Raw genomic sequence first — 20,571 nt, forward strand, 5'->3', positions numbered from 1 at the left:
TTCTATGGCATTCACCAGTAGAATATCTCAGCTATAAAACCACATAGTTCTAGACAGACCAGTATATCTCCTCGAAGCAGCTCTAACCACCGTATGTTTGCTGTTTAGATCCATAACAACCCTATTAAGATGAGGTGTGAGCTCAAGAAGAACAAGAAGAGTTTGGATTTGATATCCCGCTTTATTACTACCTGAAGGAGTCTCAAAATGGCTAACATTCTCCTTTCCCTTCCTCCCCCACAACAAACACTCTGTGAGGTGAGTGAGGCTGAGAGACTTCAGAGAAGTGTGACTGGCCCAAGGTCACCCAGCAGCTGCATGTGGAGGAGCGGGGAAGCGAACCCCGTTCACCAGATTACGAGTCTACCGCTCTTAACCACTACACCACACTGGCTCTCAACCTGAGTGGCCTAGGAACATATAGTATGACATGAGAGGTACAGTTGTGGATGTTTCTTTGCTTCTGTTTTGGTGCATCATACTGGGGTTAGAAAAAAGCTTGTAGCCTCACAGTACAAAGTGGCCTTCCTCAACCTAAGGCCCTCTAGATCAAGGTTTCCCAAACTTGGGACAGCAGCTGTTTTTGAACTACAGTTCCCACCATCCCTGAACACTGGTCCTGGTTGTCATGGTACTGCCAGAGAATGCAGAGGAGGAGCAGGAACAGGCAGAGGGAGGTGGGCAGGAAGTGGCGACTGAGGAAAGAGGGGAAAGCCAGGAGGCGCTCAGGTGTTGAACCATAGCCTCAGCACCGCACAGGAAGTTCTGGCACAGTGAAACAATGCCTGTTCCGTCTGCCAGGGAAAGGAGAGAGTTAAAGAGGGGGAGGGGGGGAGAGGCATCACCTGAAACTTCCTCACTTTTTCTGTTGGAGAAGAAGCTGGCATAAGCCACTCCCAGAATCTGAACCGGAGGATTCAGATGCATGATTGTAATGCGCTGCCTGTACATATGTAAAATAAAGACTGTATATAAGTATCTCTGAGTGAGCGGAGGTGCTTCTTGCGAAGAGCATTCACAAGCCATCACACTGGTATCTGGGAATGATGGGAGATGTAGTCCAATAACAGCTGGGGACCCATCAGCACCAACCACCATGGCCAATGACATACCCTCCGACATTTCTCCATTGAAAACAAGGAGATCCCATTCTAGAATGATGATTTTCCTATTTATACCCCACACATCTTACTGGGTTGCCCCACCCACTCTGGGCAGCTTCCAACATCTATAAAAACACAATAAAGCATTAAACATTAAACAAACCTCCCTATGCAGGATTGCCTTCAGACAGCTTGAGGGTTGGATAACTCCATACCCCACAACATTTCTCCAATGAAAATAGGGACATCCTAAGGAAAAGGGGATCAAATCAGAAACTGGGATGACTTCTCTAAATCAGGGACATCCCTGGAAAATAGGGACACTTGGAGGGTTTGCAGTGACTTCGGATCATGAGACCTGAAATCCGAAATATCTGGATGTAGCCATGTTGAGGGAGGTTGAGAAAGTTGGTGCATGAGGCCAGGGGGAGGCGAGGGGTTGGTGTGTGTGTGTGTGTGTGTGTGTGTGGTGCTCGCTTTTGTAAATAAGTGAACAGGGCTGCAGGAGTTCCTTTTTCCTCCCCTCACATTGAGGTAATAATAACACTTTAGTCATGACGGGTCCAAGTGTTCAAAGGAGCTCTGAGTGAGAAAGGTATTGCTCACAGAGTATAAGCCTGGCAGAACGAAGATGCCCAGAGGGGAAATAAGAACTTTTAATTACATTTTCACCCCCAGAAGTTAACCACATCACAAAGAATATATGATTTCATCAAAGAAACAGCAACAAAAGCATTTGAGCCCTTTTGTATGAAGTTTCTTTCATTGAATTCAAGTGTTATAAATAGCAATTGCAGCACAACAGAGACAAAATTGGTATGCAAATCCTGAAGTGCAGGGTGTTTCAGTTGGGTCAATAATGCTAACATTTTGCTAACTTTCTCCCCGCCTGCAGTTTGATGACTGCAATCCAGAGGGGGTGTGAATTATTCTGAAGGGCAAACTGGATGTGATTCAGTAGATGCATCAACAGGGGCTCCTGCAGGGTTTGGAATTTTATCAAAAAGCAAAGCAGCAATACAGTCAGGAAATCAGTCCCTGGGGGAGGGCACGTTTTGACCCTTTCTGCTTAAACCTGCTTTCCTGTTTGAAATCGGGGGTGGGCAAGTGGTAGCTCAGGGATCTACTGGCAGATCTCTGGTTGCCTTGTAATAGACAGGAAATGGTTCCTGAATCCCAGTTGTTTAACAATAACAGCAAATCAACTTTCCCCACTCGAATTGGGCTGCAGGACACTTACGCAAGAGTGGGCATCTGCCTGAAAGTGCTCTGAGCTCAGTTCAATTCTGGTGCTGAAAAGAAATCAAATCCCTAATCCCCAAACATGACCCAAAGCCCCCTGTTCATAAATTCTTTTGCCACGTGGCTCTGTTCAGAAGATTTGTGGGTTCCAGTAAAACAACGACAACCCACAAAGTAGATCCGACAGGCCTGAAGCCTGCATACCCGCCAACATTTCTCCGATGAAAACAGGAAAAGTGGGACATTCCGGGATCAAATCAGAAACCGGGATGGCTTCTCTAAATCAGGAATGTCCCTGCAAAAGAGAGACACTTGGAGAGTCTGAACCTGTCCACTCTTGATGGAAATCACTCTTCTAAGCTACTACCTGTCTCGTGAACAAAATCATACTCGGGTCTAATTGGAGCTTGGAGTGGCCATTTCAGCTAGGAGAACGCGTCAACCAAACCCTCTCTTCTCAGCCCTATTTTTCCAATGCTGTCTGGGCCCTATAACGGAAACTAGGAAATCATCTTCACTGATTATGGTTTGGCACACTGAGAGCTTCCCTCTTGGAAGCCTCCTCCACCCCAAAATGGATTTTTCAGCTACCCTGAGTCTGCAGTCTAGCTTGGGGTGAGACTTATTGCAAAGCAAAATGAGAGGGGTCTGGAGAACACTGTAGGTGGCACCCACAGGTGGTACTCCTTTCAACGACTCTCGCCACCCAAACCTTCCTTTGCTTTTGCATGCTTCTTCCCTATAAGGCTACAACCTGATCAGGAACCAACACCCAGTATGTCTTGAGAGGATGACATCCCAAGAAACATGATGCTGTATGATTTAACTGCCGGTCGGATCAATTGAAAGAATGGAATGAGCTTAGGAAAGCTAATAAGCTTAGAATGGAATGAGCTTAGAGTTTAGGAAAGGCAGTTGTTGTGGTTCAGTGGCGTCCTTCAAACTGTGTCCTCCTTCAAATTCTCACCCAATAACTTCATAGCCCACACATGAGACAAATAGTTGCTTCCAAAACCTGGGCATTAGAAATTGCACAATGAAGTTCTGTTTTGAATTTTCAGTGGAGAACATGCCTCTCAACCATTTCAGATCAATGTTACAACCAGTACGAAAGACATAAGGGAGTCCTTCGTTGTGTTCAAAGCTAGTAAAACAGTAGGTGTTGGGGTGGGTTTTTTTTTTTGGGGGGGGCCCTACTGGATCTGCACTCCAGGGACAGGCAGCCAGAGGACATTATTGCTGCCATGTAAGTAAAAAACTTCCTTGACATGTGTGAAAATGGAGTACACAATAGAGGTTGCTTTGCTTGAATAGATTCCTTCAGTGCCCCTCCCCAAAGTACTGGGATCCAGTGGTGTAGCGTGGGGGGTGCAGGGGGGGCCGGCCGCACCGGGCGCAACATCTGGGGGTTAGGGTTAGGGGGCGCAAATCCACGGGTTAGGGGGTGCAAATTACTTGCCTTGCCCCGGGTGCTGACAACCCACGCTACGCCACTGCTGGGATCAGAGAGCCTTTCCCTGTGGTTAAAAGCTATATTTGTCCATCACAAAACTGTACCCCTTCCTCTCTCACTCCTCCCTCACAGGGGTTTTCTTCATTTGGAGAGGTTGAGAGAAGTATATATTTTCACAAATATGCTGACTGATTCCCTCGCGCCTCCAAATCAGTCCCAAATCTTGCCATCCACCTAAATTTGGATGAAGCCAGATTCTCTCTGAAGTGGCCCACTTCAGTTCAGGCATATGCAGAAGCAAATATGCATTTGTAAATGTACAGTGTAAATGCTAAGTAGAGGGGACATCTGGCACTGTATTTCCTTCCCAAAGGAACCCTCCGATTAATAACCACGAGCAGAAAGAGACAGAATTCTTCAGAGAATAATGGTCAGCCAGTATTTCTGCTTCTACATTTTTGGAAGAAGCAGTTAGCTCATAAAAAATCTCTTTTAATTAAGATTTAGTCTCACAAAATATCTTACCTCAAGAACAAGCCACAGCTGTCCGCCCACATATTGATCTGCTTTGTAAAACATTCCATAGAATTTAACAACGTTGGGGTGATTTGGAAGGAATTGCAAGATGTTGTATTCTGCTTCAATTTCTTCATCCACATCCTAAATTGGAGGCACACAGAGACGGGCACTTTACAAACATAACAGCTTTGTTGGGGATGGGTTACATGACATAACACATCTAGAGACTGAACAACAGTCACATAAACATCGCTTTGGGGCAGCATTAGAAATATTAAAGGGGTAATAATAATAATAATAATAATAATAATAATAATAATTTATATCCCACTCTCCCCAGCCAAGGCCGGGCTCAGAGCAGCTAACAACAGTAAAAATCACACAGTTTACATAAAATCACAATCAATTAATTGAAATACATTCTAAAATCAGTTCAGAATCAAATTAATGGCAACCATTGGGCTAGAGTTCTATGAAGATTACAGAAGGAGAGAGGGGGTCAGACTGTGCTCCATCTTGCAGGCCCTGCGGAAAGATGTCAAGTCCCGCAGGGCCCTAGTCTCTTGTGACAAAGCATTCCACCAGATTGGGGCCACAGCTGAAAAAGCCCTGGCTCTGGTTGAGGCCAGCCTAACCTCCCTGTGGCCCAGGATCTCCAAGATGTTTTTAAGACCGTAAGGTCCTCTGTGGGACATACCAGGAGAGGTAGGCTGAGGGGCCTTGGGAAGCTCTGCTACTGGATATGGGGAGTATGTCAGTGGGGCAATTCTTTGGCCAATGGAAATCCCCTAGCCCTCCAATGGGAAGCTTGTTCCAGTAATAGCTCATCTTCCAGGGATATTGTGCTAGCAGTGTAAGGGGGAGGCTGTGTGTCGGGGGCAATGGGTGCAGACACTGAGATGCCAACACACCCCGGGAAGGGACCCATGGTTAATAACCTCCCGCTGCAGTCAATGGGAAGGTAAATGGAAAGACGCCCCTCCCTCGTGGCCTGCTCTTAGCAGCGTGTAATGGTTGCATTGCCAGCAAATCTCCTCACTGACCTATTAAGGTAAAATACGATTGTTCTGCCTGCCTACATACTTAAGAAGACCTGTTAGGTAATAAATTCATGGAATGCAATGAAACTTTCTTCTGATTTTTCAGATTGGGCTCTTATTCCCATAAACTCTGCCACGCAGGTGGCGCTATGGTCTAAACCACTAAGCCTCCTGGGCTTGCCGATCAGAAGGTCGGCGGTTCGAATCCCTGTGACGGGGTGAGTTCCCATTGCTCTGTCCCAGCTCCTGCCAACCCAGCAGTTCAAAAGCACACCAGTGCAAGTAGATAAATAGGTACCACTGTGGTGGGAAGGTAAACAGCGTTTCTGTGCGCTCTGGCTTCCATCACGGAATTCCGTTGTGCCAGAAGCGGTTTAGTGATGCTGGCCACATGACCTGGAAAGCTGTCTGTGGACAAACGCCAGCTCCCTCGGCCTGAAAGCGAAGATGAGTGCAAACGGTACCAAACCTAGACACTTGTGGTGCATTGAGAAAGATTATGGGTCCTTTGCTGCAATATGTTGAAACGTGAGAACACCACCTATCTTCAGAGTTGACTTCTTAAGCCTTGCAATTGCAGAGGCACATGCAATTTGCGAATCCAGTTTAGTTTTCAGTACCAAACAAAGTGCGAGATCCCAGCATGGACAGAAGTCCAACCTTTGCACACAAACAAAAGCGCTTGAGTTCAGGTGGGATTAAATGCAACGTTGGAACAGCTATCTCCCTTAAAAAAGGTAAAGGGACCCCTGACCGTTTAGTCCAGTCACAGACGACTCTGCGGTTGGGGCGCTCATCTCGCTTTATTGGCCGAGGGAGCCGGCGTACAGCTTCCAGGTCATGTGGACAGCATGACTAAGCCGCTTCTGGCGAACCAGGAAACTCCGTTTACCTTCCCGCCAGAGCGGTACCTATTTATCTACTCGCCCTATGACGTGCTTTCGAACTGCTAGGTTGGGAGGAGCAGGGACCGAGCAACGGGAGCTCCACCCGTCGCGGGGATTCAAACCGCCGACCTTCTAATCGGCAAGTCCTAGGCTCTGTGGTTTAACCCACAGCGCCACCCGCGTCCCTGTACTACCTCCCTTACTTTCTGTCATAATGTGATTTTTGTACACCTGAACAATTACCCACAAATACTTGCATTTCCTCTAATTACTGAGTATGGGCATCACATCTGTTTGTCCAGGGGGCCTTGGATCTGTTTGGAGGGGGAAAGGGAAATCAAATTGTTAACTTTCCTCTTTACTTACACTGATAGGATCCAGAATCTTCACTGCTGCCAAACTGCCATCCTTCTTATGAGTAACTTTATAGACTTTCCCATACGTTCCCTTTCCAATGGTCTCAATAATTTCCCAGGTATCTGAGGGATCGGGTAACGATTCCAGCCCAATCATATTCTGATTATACTGAAACAATCCATAGAGTGGCTTCCTGTGGAAAAGAAATGGTTAAAGCAAAATATTACTGGGTTAGCTTCACATTAGCAACTCTCCTTGCCTCAGAGGCTGCCATGAGGAAAACTATGTTAATTAAAGGGGGGTTGCCAAGTCTGGAAGCTAAATTGTGGCGACATCTAGGCTTCAGCTCCAATCCCTGCAGCCATTGACATTTAGAAGCCTTTATAACTTCTAATTTGGGATTTTATTGCAAGCAACATCTCACTATCCAGCCCATTCATTTCCCAACACAGATTTAAGTTCTTTACTTGGAAGAACATACTCTCTTCCACAACATAGCTGTCAACTTACAGATTTGAAAATAAGGGCCCAGCAGCCTCGAAAATAAGGGATCAGCAGCCAAAATAAGGGATTTTCCAAGCACAGGTATGCTCAACTTCTGAGCCCCTCCAAGCCAAAGGCAGAAAGCCCAGCCAGCAGCCAAATGAAGCCTCAAGCAGTGGTTCCCACAGCGCAGCAACCCGGCAAAAGGGATGCAGCAAGGAAAACCACCATCACCTCTCCGCTGGGAAGTGCTGAGCAAAGGCGAGTCCCCAGGCAATGCAGCCGATTTGATTGGCACAAGGCATGCAGGCTCCACCCCTCCCCAGTCGTTCATAGACTCCTTATTGGGTGAGCAACGCATCCAAGCAACACAGTTGGAGCCTCCCTCCTCCCTGGCTGGCAGGGAGGGAGGGAAGGAGAGGAGCTGCTTCCTTTGAAACCCGGGAAATTTAAGGGACATCATCAATAAGGGACAGCAGTGGGACACGGTGCTGGGATAAGTGACTTTCCTGCCAAATAAGGGACGGTTGACAGCTATGTTTCACAACCTTGTGTTCCTGCAGCTTGACCACTGAAGGTCTCCTGCGCCATCAAAATCCTCCACCAATTTTGTCATACTGCATTTTATTGCATGCAACTCTCTTCTTGGATATATGGATGCGTTATAAGAAAATTTTCCTATTTATACCCCACACATCTTACTGGGTTGCCCCAGCCACTCTGGGCAGCTTCCAACATACATAAAACTTTTTTTAGAAACTTCCCTATACAGGATTGCCTTCAGACGGCTCAGGGGTTGCTTAATTCCATACCCTCCAACATTTCTCCAAAGAAAACAGAGACATCCTAAGGGAAAGTTGGACAGTCTGGGATCAAATCAGAAACCTGGACGGCTTCTCTAAATCAGGGACATCTCTGGAAAATAGGGACACTTGGAGGGTCTGCAAATATCAGCATCTCAAAACCATCAGAGTTGAACATTAACTCCCCTTCTGGCAGTTCCCTCACTGCAAGAAGCCAAGTTACAGGGAAACAGGCAGAGGGCCTTCTCGGTAGTGGCACCCGCCCTGTGGAACACCCTCCCACCAGATGTCAAAGGGAAAAACAACTACCAAACCTTTAGAAGACATCTGAAGGCAGCCCTCTTTAGGGAAGCTTCTAAAGCTTAATAGGTTATTGTATTTTAGTGTTCTGTTGGAAGCCGCCCAGAGTGGCTGGGGAAACCCAACCCGATGGGCGGGGTATAAATAATAAATTATTATTATATTATTATTATTATCAGCTTGAAAGGAACCAAATATTTACACAAATAAAATCCAGCTTCTCATTATTTTTATAACCAGCACTGGAAGTAGCAGTCTCCTCCTCAAGTGTCTATTCTGCATATGGACACATGCTGTGGGTATAAAAAAAACATACACCCCTCATAATAAAATGCGCTTCAGAACAGGATAAAACCACAATTTGATTGCAGGATGGCAATGCTTCTCTTAGTATGGAAATAGCCCTTCAGCTGACCTCCACAGGCTTTAGGCCTGATGATACAAGCAAGCTGGTTCTTCCCCACCCCCTTTTACTTTTTTAAAGCTCCAAAATCTATAGCTGTTATGTACTGAGTTGAATAGGATCCAAAATGCAGCAGTCTGATTGGCCCTAGAACAATAGGATTCAGAATGCAGCAGTCTGATTGGTCCTAGAACAATAGACTCCAGAATGCAGCAGTCTGATTGGTCCACAGGAGCCACCCAATCCAGCTCCAGGTGGAAGTGAATCCGCAACCTGATTTGGCCTACAGGAGAATCCCGGAATTAGCCAATCACGTGGGGCCCATTGTGTAAATAATGTATATAAAGCAGACATTCTGGGGGAACTTCCATTCCTCCTCACCACTATGAGCTGAATTAAAAGCATGAAATCCACTCTCAACTTCGAGTATATTTCAATAGCTTCCTGATACAAGATGAACAGGAGATAACTCTTCTAATTTCCACAAAGGATTTTTGCTCTTCCATTTTTAAAAAAGATGCTTAGAAGGAAACAACAACCCCAGATTTGCAACATCTGTCCTTGTGCTCTAAAAACCTTTTATCTGCCGATACAAATTAACCCAGGCCTGGTGCGACAGTTTTGCAAAAGTTGAGAATACAAGCCAGAACACATTTTAACTTCAGTTATATAGATAGCCGGTTCCCTGTCTAAGAAAGATGAGGGCACAGGTATCATTCATTATTGCATAGATGCACCCTCAGTGCTGAAGTCGCGCTGCAGGCAAAGGGAGGAAGAACTTCAAGTCAATCTCTGACTCTTAATAATCGTAAACATTAACTTGACAATAGAGGATCATCTATAAAATGAATAGTGCAGCCAGAAAACAAATAAAGTACTGCAAGCCTCTACATCATTATACTTACGAAGAATGTTAACTGGTAAGATTCAGACACAATTATCAGAATCAAAATTACAGTGGAACCTTGGTTCTCAGACGCCTTGGTACTCAAACAACTTGGAACCCAAACACTGCAAACCCAGAAGTAAGTAGTCCGGTTTGCGAACTTTTTTTGGAAGTCGAATGTGCTCCGTTTTGAGGTTACGCTTCTGTTTTGAGTGCCACGCTTCCGTTTGGAGAGTTACGCTGAGGTCTGTCTGTTTTTGCTATTTATTTTGCATTTTTGTTTTTGCGGCTCCTTTTTTGTGACTGTGTGGAACCCAGTTCAGCTACTGATTGATTGATTGATTGTGTGTGACTGCAATACATTGTTTATTGCTTTCATTTTATGGATCAATGGGCTCGTTAGATAGCAAAATCCATGTTAAATTGCTGTTTTAAGGGTTGCTTTTTAAAAGTCTGGAACAGATTAATCCATTTTGCGTTACTTTCTACGGGAAACCGCGCCTTGGTTTTGGAACACTTTGGTTTTGGAACGGACTTCCGGAACGGATTATATTTGAGAACCAAGGTACCACTGTAGCACCATTGTTCGGGATTGTTCTCCCTCCTGCGCGTGGTGAGTGGGGACCCTGTTGCAACAGTTCTTTGAATAAAGACCAGGCTTACTGTTAAGTTGTGGGTGAACATATCAGACGACACAGCGATTCTTCAAACAGCTCTTGTTTATTCACAGGCCAGAACAGAACTGAACTGAAGGGTTCAGCCAGCCCGCTTATATAGAGCTCCACTACAACGCAACAGTAACCACTTTCTGTAACTATCCAATCACTGAACGTCACTTTCAATCCCTTATTTGCATATGTGGACCTGAACTATCTACAGTATCCCCCTGCTGGTCCAGGGTGAAAACTTTAGTACATAACACTTTCTAGCTGCTTTGCTTCTCAATATATTCTGGTGGCCTCTGTTATTTTCTCCCAGTGGCGTAGCATGGGGGGTGCAGGGGGGGCCGGCCGCACCGGGTGCAACATCTGGGGTTAGGGCAAATCCACGGGTTAGGGGGCGCAAATTACTTGCCTTGCCCCGGGTGCTGACAACCCACGCTACGCCACTGTTTTCTCCTATCGATAGGGAACCCACTTAAGGACTATATAAGGGCCGAATACCCCATAAAGGAAAGGGAGCAGTTTTTTCTTATAACAAGGCACATCAGGTTAGTAAAGGTTGGCATAAGTCAACCCTGAACAATTTGCCAATAAGAACTTCCACCAAAATGTAAGGCAATGACCGCAAAGCAAAACGTGCGTCGGAATTGGCAATGCCAAATGTAAACAAATTAGCCAGTAAAACAATCAACAGCAAGATTGCGTCAGCATTGCATAAACAGTTTCCAGGGAATTCAAAGGCCCTCTTCTCTCCCCACTCCCCACTGCTCATTCAACACATAAGAGGACAGGATGTGTCAGACCAGTGAGCAAGGATAATAGAGCCACGCTAGCTCTTCCTGACCGATGGTGTTATTTCCAGCACAAGCCCTCTGAAACTGTAAATATCTTTACTGTTTTCAGCAACAGTAGCTGCCTTTCAGTGGAGAATCATTATCCAGTCCTCAGTAACATAAGCCTTCTGGACAGATCGGCCCCGAAATTAGTTCTAGGCTCGGCTCCAGAGCCGTATTTTATTGAGGAGTCGTGATGTAAAACGCTACGCATTTCTGGGACTCTGAAATGGGTGGTGGAGGCAATCCTAGCACTTGCAGCAGATACACTTGTGCAGCAAAGCAGAAAATATTGTTTTATTGTTCCATATGCACATCTCCACATGGTGCTGAGAGCGTCTGCATGCGCAATTAGCTCTGGCACATCGGCTTTCACCACCACATGGAAGAGAGAAGGCTGAAGTTGTCTTTGTGGGATAATCGGCTGCGGCCTTTCAATGCCTCAAATAGAATAAAATTGCTAAAGAGAGAGGAGTGTTTGGCGAGATTGCAGTGCTTCCATGTTCATGCCCGCAAACAGGCCAGATACTTGGACCGCTGTCACTTTCCATGAGCCTATAGGCAGAGGCAGTCTGGAAATCCACGTAGAAGGAAAATGTACAAAACAAACAAACAATTTATTATTTATACCCCACCCACCTGGCTTGGTTTCCCCAGTCACTCTGGGCGGCTCCCAACTTGGCTTCTCGCAGCGAGGGAACTGCCAGAAGGACCTTGGCGCTGGACCTCAGTGTCCAGGCAGAACAATGGGGGTGGAGACGCTCCTTCAGGTATACTGGACTGAGGCCATTTTTAAAAAACTGGGCAACGGCGCCACACCCGCCCGTAACTGTTATGTAGTGAAGTTTCATCCTGGGCCAGCAGGGGTATACTGTAGATAGTTTTCACTCAGGTCTGTAGATAGTTTTCACTCAGGTCCACGTCAGTTATTTTAGGCGGGAAACTCTGGGTTGTTGTTGCTACAATGTTGACAGCCGGCTGCCTATAAAAGCAGGCCGGCTGAGCTGTTTGCTAGTCAGTTCTTTTCCAGCTTACAAAATAAAGAGCTGCTTTGGAGAAATCGCTGTGTCGTCTGCTATGTCAACCCACAACTTAACAGTAACCACCAAGCCTTCCTCGATCTCCTTCCCCCTTTGTTTTGACAGATCAGGGAAGGCTCGGGAGTCACGGGCAGGCGGCCGTTGCCCAGAAGGAGCCATCCTGTTAGCGCAGTTGGCTCTGGCTGGCTTCAGGAGCTGCTCACTGCCGTGGTGCAGGAAAAATGGCGGGCTCCATGGCAGCAAGCAGTGAGCAGCGAACGGCTCCTGAAGCCAGCCAGAGCCAACTGCACTAACAGGCTGGCTCTGGGCTGCTGAGGCTGCTGCTGCCATGTTTCCCGAGGACAGATTTGCAAATCTGGGGACTGTCCCCGGGAACCAGGGATGTCTGGTAACCCTGTCTTAGCCTTTCTTCTGAGAAAGTCCACTCCAACTGTTGCATTAAATGTTCAACAGTATACCTGAAGGAGCGTCTCCACCCCCATCATTCAGCCTGGACACTGAGTTCCAGCTCCGAGGGCCTTCTGGCAGTTCCCTCACTGAAAGAAGTGAGGTTGCAGGGAACAAGGCAGAGGGCCTTCTCAGCAGTGGCACCCGCCCTGTGGAACGCCCTCCCACCAGATGTCAAAGAAAAGAACAACTACCAGACTTTTAGAAGACATCTGAAGGCTGCCCTGTTTAGGGAAGCTTTTAATGTTGAACAGACTACTGTATTTTAATACTTTGTTGGAAGCCACCCAGAGTGGCTGGGGAAACCAAGCCAGATGGGAGGGGTATAAATAATAAATTAATAATAATAATAATAATAATAATAATAATAATAAAAACGCTGTGCATTTATGTTTCACAGGGTGCGAAAGAAGGGCTTTGCACCTTTGTACAATATGCATGTGTGCTTGGGCCCAGGGTCTTTTGCCTCACCATCCCCACTACTGACTCCCTGTTGCTACTCAGCTTAAAACTAAATAATTAAAAATGTCCCTGGATTCATTGAAAAAAATCTGGTAATCATAGGCTAAGAGTGTAAACAAGCGTCAGGGATGGGGAGGAGCTTGAAGATTGGGCAGAGGAGACAGGCGGGCAGAAGAAGGATCAAGGGGAATGGACCAGTGATTTGTGGGGTGATGTGCCACTTTAAGGCAGCTGCTAGAGGAGGAGGAGGGGGAAGAAGAAGAGACCAGGCAGCTCTCCTCGGCACAACAGCACAAGCAGCCCTTCTCAGCCAGCGTTTCCAGGCCTCCTTGGCTCGCGCAGCTGCTAGAATTGGTGTACCTGCTTCTGGAAGTGTGCTTTCAATCGGTGTGCCCACTTCCAATGTACAGCAGCAGCGAAGGCTGCAGCGAAGGCCGAGGAGGCGGATGGAGGCAGAGGCTGGACACCCAGGATTTCAAACAGAAGCTGGGCCAGCTTCTGTGCATCTGGGATTGGGTGGTATGCAATTTACCTGGCTCTTTGGGTACATGTGGTGGTTTTGCCCCAAAATCACCCCCTTTGGGGAACACGTTTTTCAAACAATCACATGATACATCCTCCAAGTGTCTCTATTTTCCGGGGCCGTCCGCGATTTGGAGAAGTCATCCCAGTTTGCTATTTGATCCCAGAATGTCCCACTTTTCCTTAGGATGTCCCTCTTTTCATTGCTGAAATGTTGGAGGGCATGGAATTATCCAACCCCTGAGCCGTCTGAACAGTACTGTACAGTATAGGGAAGGTTTTGTGTTTTTTAAATGTTTAATGTTTTGTTTTTATATATGTTGGAAGATGCCCAGAGTGGCTGGGGCAACCCAGTGAGATGTGTATAAATAGGAAAATTATCATTATGGAACGGGACTTCCCTATTTTCACCAGAGAAATGTTGGAGCGTATGAAATGATAGGACAATTGCTACAAGCAGACCCCAAACTGGCCCTACCATCTTATTTTACTCCTCAGATCAAGAACATTCTCCATTTATTAAATGCAGTTAGATTAGTGATTGTCATTGTGCTTGCCAGTAGTGATTGTCATTGTGCTTATGGACAAATTAACCATCTCACAAAAGCAATATTGATTGCGGAGGAGGGAAGACTCACACCTTCTATACAACATGGCATCCTTTTATTAGCTTCGTTAAGACAATCGAACATGCTTTTCACCCTCCATCGACTCACAGAACCTTATGGAGAGACACTTCCATTTGATTGCCTTTCTTGGAACGTGTAAAACTACAACCAGCCACTATTTTTCTTTCTTTTCGGTACAACTACTAAGCTCTGTTTTCCATGTATGGCTACGTTTCGCTACTTGACATTAAAAATCAATTTTTTTAAAAAAGTTTTATTTATTTAAGGAGAACATATGGCCTAAATTATCACAGCAGGAAGGGGATGGACAGGAGGACAACCAAGTGGGGGAGGAAGAAGGCTTTGTAAAAAGGATGAATACATAATGCACAAATGCCATTACATGAACTTGGGCTTAATTCTTACTCTCCAACATTTCTCCCATGAAAATAAGGACATCCTATTCAACAACATTATTATTATTATTATTATTATTATTATTATTATTATTATTATTTATACCCCGTCCATCTGACTGGGTTGCCCAGCCACTCTGGGCAGTTTCCAATATATATATATAAATAATTAAACATTGGGGATGCGGGTGGCGCTGTGGGTAAAACCTCAGTGCCTAGGACTTGCCGATCGTATGATCGGCGGTTCGAATCCCCGCGGTGGGATGAGCTCCCGTCTTTCGGTCATAGCTCCTGCCCACCTAGCAGTTCGAAAGCACCCCTAAGTGCAAGTAGATAAATAGGTACTGCTTTCTAGCGGGAAGGTAAACGGCGTTTCCGTGTGCTGCTCTGGTGCTGGCTCACCAGAGCAGCTTCGTCACGCTGGCCACGTGACCCGGAAGTGTCTTCGGACAGCGCTGGCTCCCGGCCTATAGAGTGAGATGAGCGCACAACCCTAGAGTCGGACACGACTGGCCCGTACGGGCAGGGGTACCTTTACCTTTAATTAAACATTAAAAAGCATCCCTATAAACTGCTGCCTTCAGGTGTCTTCTAAAGGTTGTAGAATTACTTATCTCCTTGGTTTGGGAGTCACAATAACCAGACCCTCCAAAATTTCTCCAATGAAAATAGGGACTTCCTAAGGAAAAGTGGGACATTCTGGAATCAAATCAGAAACTGGGACAGCTTCTGTAAATCCATGATTTTCCTTGCTCTGTCAAGTGCATGAGGCCACAACAAGACTTTCAAGCTTTGCAGATGTTTATAACAGATTGTCACAGAGAAACTCAGAGAATGATAACAAAACAAACAAGCAGAGGTTAGATACCGCCTTTCTTTTCTTTGACGGAGTTCCTACTTCACACTAGCCATTTAAATTGTTGCACTTCTTTGCAAGATTTTTTTTTAATTTCTACTTAAATACTAATATTTGCCCTTCAGTGAAGTTCAATGCGTTTCAGAAACTGAAGCAATGCACACAGAAGCAAGCACATGCGTCCAGTCAAGTCCCATGCTTATCCAATGCACAGAATTGCAGTTCGGCTGCTCCAAATAAATTGCACCATTGTTTTTTAGTGTATATATGTGTGTAAGAGAGGAAAGGCAGGGAGCACAAATAGGTCAAAGAGGCACATAGCACAACCCTATACTAAACCATGAATCAAAATTATTCTGCCACAAAACTGAGAAATCCGCTAGCCACCATTCTCCGGAATCAGCATGAAAAAGATATTGAAAGAGAACAATCAAATCATCTAACTAGTTGGATATTATACCCAAGTCCTGCAGTTGATAATGGGAGCAACCCATTCCCCACTGTACGGAGTATGAATTAACAGCCATTAGTCTGGCAATTCTATTAAGCAAATGAGATTTTTCTGCAGCCTCAAAACGTTGTACAGCTGAAGAACACGGTACCACTTAGGTGAAACGGCTGTTTGGGTGATTTAACTACAATTCCTGTAAGTTTAAGTAACAGCAACAGCACGTGCAAAAAGGGAAATAATCGCTGGCATTAGCTAGCAGAATTCAGCTCTGCCCTAGGGCATGGTGCTGAAATGAAGTTTATAATCTCCCGAGTCCACTCGGTTACAAACTGCAGGTGGCAAATCAAATAGCTATGAACTATGTTCCCTGTATGTGAAAATCAATACCCGAGAAGGTTCTTTTGCTACACCTCCTTTGACAGCAATTTAACAGCAAGGACAAAACACATGTGCCAGTGAAATGTGAGATGTAAGGAGGGCGGCCAGCTGCAGCAGAACAGTGACCCTGGCAAACCAAAATCAGTCTCTCTCCACCTTCTGCTTGGAAGTGTTTGGGGGGGTAGGGAGTGTGCACAGGTGAGGAAGGGAAATCCGAAAGGAAGGGAAACTGGAAAGAAAATAATAATAATAATATCACTGCAGACTTAGCAGGAGCTACCCAATTTTCTAAAGCCAGCTTACATGATGTCGCGCTTTTGTCCCACAAACAGAGGACCAGACTCCTTCAGCATTTAAATGGTTGCCTCCTTTCCCCCAAGGATCACTTTCCTAAGTGATACGGAAAACAGCTCCTTCTCCATATTTCCTTCCCGGCGTGTCCCCTGCAGTGCGCTGCGCGCACGGCTTGTGCTTCCGACTTAAGATCCTCGTCGCGGAGTCCACAGCTCAACTGGTGCAACCTCCAGCGGCTTCGCTTCATTATTGCTGCAGATTAATGTGACACTAATTGGTCCTGAGGCTGATCTATTTATCGAGTCTTTTACACGTATTGGGCTGCAGAATAAAAGCCACTTAGCTATTAAGCGACCAGCAGCAAGGGCTGGCTGTTTTATTCGCTCCTTTAATGCATTCGATTATGGCTTTCCAAGGCACCTTTTCGCTTTGAAGGGCAACTGGTCACCTCTCAGAATGTTTAAGTGACAGGTTTATTCGTTTTTCCTTTTTGAGGAGGTTTCCCCCCACCCTTAAAAATAGCCATCAGTCTTGGGCCATTTTTTTTTTTTAAAAGTGAATATGGACCAGACTCCTAAATGCAGATGATTGTTCTTGCTCAAGATGAAATATTTCGTCGTCAGGCTGGCTGTTATGCATTCCCAGCGTGTGTGCAGAAGCCTAGCGTGACACCAATTTACATAATTTCTCTTCTCCAAGCGGCTTCAAACAATAATAATAGGCATCTGAGATAGAATCTATTAATTTTAAAGTTACTTTGGCGGATATCTTTATGGAGCGACTTATCAAAAGGAACCTCCCGTTAAGATCCATAAATTACAAATGCGTTATCACTTCCAGGCCATTTTGGGAGTGGGGGAGGGGGGGGGTTTAATTCCAAAGAGACGAGAGACAAACGTTTCCAGGTTTCCCCTATGGGAGCAGCTGGGAGAAAATGGCAGGAGGAGACAAGCATCCAATAATTACCTACATCAGCAATGAATTGGAAAATTAAATTAAGTCAGGACTGTCGTGGGTGGTTCATTGGCTGGGGAAGAGACATACAGACACGCACATCAAAACTGGGTTTAGCTCAAGGCTGTCCTAGGAGATTGCCTATCCTAGAACAGCCCATTTGCGGTGGCTGGAGCAGAGAAAAAAAGACAGTGGTACCTCTGTTTGCGAACGGGATCCGTTCCGGAGGCCTGTTCACAACATGAAAAGATTTACCCACCCAGGAAGAATGGCAGATGAAGGTGATGGAATATATGGAACCGGCTGAGATGACTGGCAGAATCCGGGACCAAGGAGAAGAGTTGGTGGAAGAAGATTGGAAAATAAATAAATAAAGTTTATCTTCAAAAATATTGCAAAATTAAGGACTGTTAGAAAGATGTTGGGAAAAGAAAATTATGTGGTTTTGGCAGAAAAGACATAAAGGATTAAGTTAAAATGAATTGGTGAAAGAGAGAATGTAAAATTATAGTATATTAAGACAAATTATTAAGATAAAAATAAGATTGGAAGGATTTGCTTTAATATCAAATTGAATTAGAATACAAAAATGGGAGGTGTGAGGAGGTAAAGGAAATAAGTGAATGTAAGTAAGTGATGTATAGGTTTGACTTGTTCTTTATCCTTTTTTCTTTTTTCTGTTTTTTGATGGTGTATTTTTTCTGTTTTTTTTTTCTTTATTTTGACTGTTATTTAATCTTTAAAATTTTAATAAATTTAAATTTTTTTTAAAAGAGTGCAACCCGCAGCGGCGCGTCTGCACACGTGCGGATTGCGATTAACTGCTTCTGCGCGTGTGTGTGACGTCATTTTATGCTTCTGCGCATGCGCAAGCGGTGAAACCCGGAAGTAACCCTTTCCGGTACTTCCGGGTCGCCGCGGGACGTAACCTGAAAGAACGTAACATGAAGCCGACGTAACATGAGGTAGGACTGTACTACTGCTTTGCCCACATATGAATGGTAGCCAAGAAAGGTTAAGATGAACACAGTATAGATGTGAGGATTCAGCTCAGCATGCAAGAACCTACCAAATCTGCACCGTTCAAAAATATATATAAATATGTGAACCAATGCAGGACTGTCCCTCAGAATTCTCTGAATCTTGCAAGGGAGTCCTCCAGCCAAGTAATGTGTCAATAAATAATAATAATAATAATAATAATAATAATAATAATAATAATTTATTTATACCCCACCCATCTGGCTGAGTTTCCCCAGTCAGTATAAGATTATTAAGGGAAAGTATGTGTGTCAATGTGGGGTGTATCTTCACTGTAGCAGTCAAATACAACATTTCCTGTTTCCTAGAATGGACCCACAGGGGAGTGTGGCTCCAGACAGGGAGGACTTCCTGCCATACCTGCTCTGGCTCCTCCTCCCCCTGTGTGTGACCAGGTAGATGGGCATGCAGACCCTATAAAGGGGCTAGTCACGCAGCCATCTTCCTCTTTTGCTGCTCTTTTGGCCCCTTGGTTCTTTTACCACCTTCTGCTGGCTCTTAGCTATCTGAAGAAATGAACCTATGCTGCCAATTCTCATAGTCAGTGGCGTAGCGTGGGGGTGCAGGGGGGGCCGGCCGCACCGGCCGCAACATCTGGGGGGGGCGCGCTCGCCGCCTCCGGAGTCACCGAAGAGCCTCGGGCGCAGGCTGTAGCAGAGCCCCATGTCTCGCGGAACCGACGAGCTGTGCGCGCGTCCGGGCTGAAGGCGTCTGTCAGGGCCGCGGAGGGCGCACCAGGCAGCCCCTCCTCACAGCCCCGTTGCCGCCGCTGCTGCTGCAGCTGCTGGGCCATGTTGCATTTTCCTCGCCTCTCTGCCCTCCTCCTCTGGGCAAGCGGCGTCGTTTGGGCGGCAGCGCCAGCGGCAACTCGCCTCAGATCACCTGACATGGACCCGCCGCCACCGCCGTGGCTACCTTACCATAAATACCCCAGCCCAGGCAGCAGCAAGAAGAAGCTGGCAGCGGCGGCAGGTTAGGGGTCAGGGGCGCAAATTACTTGCCTTGCCCCGGGTGCTGACAACCCACGCTACACTGCTGCTCATAGTAGACCAGTATGAAGTAAGCATCACATAAGCGGCACACAAAAGACTACCAAACCATTCTACGTTCTAAATCTTATATTAATAATCCAAAAATTGAGGTTTTGGTTTATATCACCAGTGAATGTATGTAAATACACCAAAATCTTGAGGGAGAATTTCCTGATGAAAGAAATTAAATATTGTAAGAAGGAATGTAACATATGGACTGTAAGTAGAGACTTTTGTACTTGTCCGTTCAGATATTATTTAGAAATTTTATTTAAACACTAATAAGTTTTGGTTTGTGCCACCAGTGAATGTTTATAAATATATCAAAACCATGAGAGAGAATTTACTGAAGAAGCCTGAGACTCTTCATGGGCGAAACAGGTGACAAACACCGGCACCCTGTCTAAATGTCGTGCATAAAGCGTGTTCTCCTTAAAAAGAGAGCACGTGTTGCGGTTGGGGCCGGCATAAACATTCCTAGTTGCCAGCCAGGCTGTGGCAAGGGAATTGATTGGATTGGTGGCTGTTGTTACTAAGGAAAATTTAATGTTGCCAATTAAGGGGTGGGATCAGAGGTTATTTATACTGGGTCCACAGAGTGCTCCTTTCTCTTTCGCTGTGGACACCGGATCAGCACCGGAGCGGTTGCAGCGAGAGATTGGTTCTATAATCTTCATTGGTTCCCCCCCCCCCTTTTTCCCATCTTTCCCCTATTTCCTATTGATTTCTTATTCTCCTTTTTTCCTTTTCATTTAGTCCCTCATTCAGTTCCCTCTTGGTTGAAGGAGTACTCTCCCCTTGGGCAGCGGGTGGGCTCCTAGCCCGGGTGGCTTAAGGCCCGGGGCTCGCCCGAGCGTGGGCTTTCCCCCCCCTTACCCCCCCCACGTGGCCTTTCTGGGCGCCGGAGTGACTTACCTGACGGTTTGGGGCATTCCCCTTTTTTCCTCCGTCCTCCTGGGTGACGCAGGCAGCGGCTGTAGCTTTCGCTAGCCCCATTTACAGCGCTCTTTGGGGGCAGGAGTGAGGCCCAGCGGGCCAGCGCCTCGTGGGGCGCTCGGCTGGGGGGGGGATTTGGAGGCCCGCCATTTTGAGGCATTTGG

General features: G+C 46.0%; 1 protein-coding gene across 2 annotated transcripts in view; it reads right to left on the reverse strand.

The window, feature by feature from the left end:
* MYO3B (myosin IIIB) overlaps nucleotides 1–20,571 on the reverse strand; it is a 309,308-nt gene that overhangs the window by 257,555 nt on the left and 31,182 nt on the right. Inside the window, exons 1-3 of one of the 2 annotated variants that reach the window (XM_081847504.1) lie at nucleotides 16,455–16,502; nucleotides 6,611–6,794; nucleotides 4,324–4,458 (exon numbers count right to left, since the gene is read on the reverse strand). In XM_081847504.1, coding sequence (XP_081703630.1) covers nucleotides 4,324–4,458; nucleotides 6,611–6,794; nucleotides 16,455–16,456 — 321 coding nt within the window. In that variant the 5' untranslated portion in view covers nucleotides 16,457–16,502. Of the gene's footprint in view, nucleotides 1–4,323; nucleotides 4,459–6,610; nucleotides 6,795–16,454; nucleotides 16,503–20,571 lie in introns of those variants that run through there. The other variant, XM_081847505.1, reaches the window with a different exon arrangement.

The sequence above is a fragment of the Podarcis erhardii genome, assembly GCF_964252035.2.
Source record: "Podarcis erhardii genome assembly, chromosome: 1".
Taxonomy (NCBI): Eukaryota; Metazoa; Chordata; class Lepidosauria; order Squamata; family Lacertidae; genus Podarcis; species Podarcis erhardii.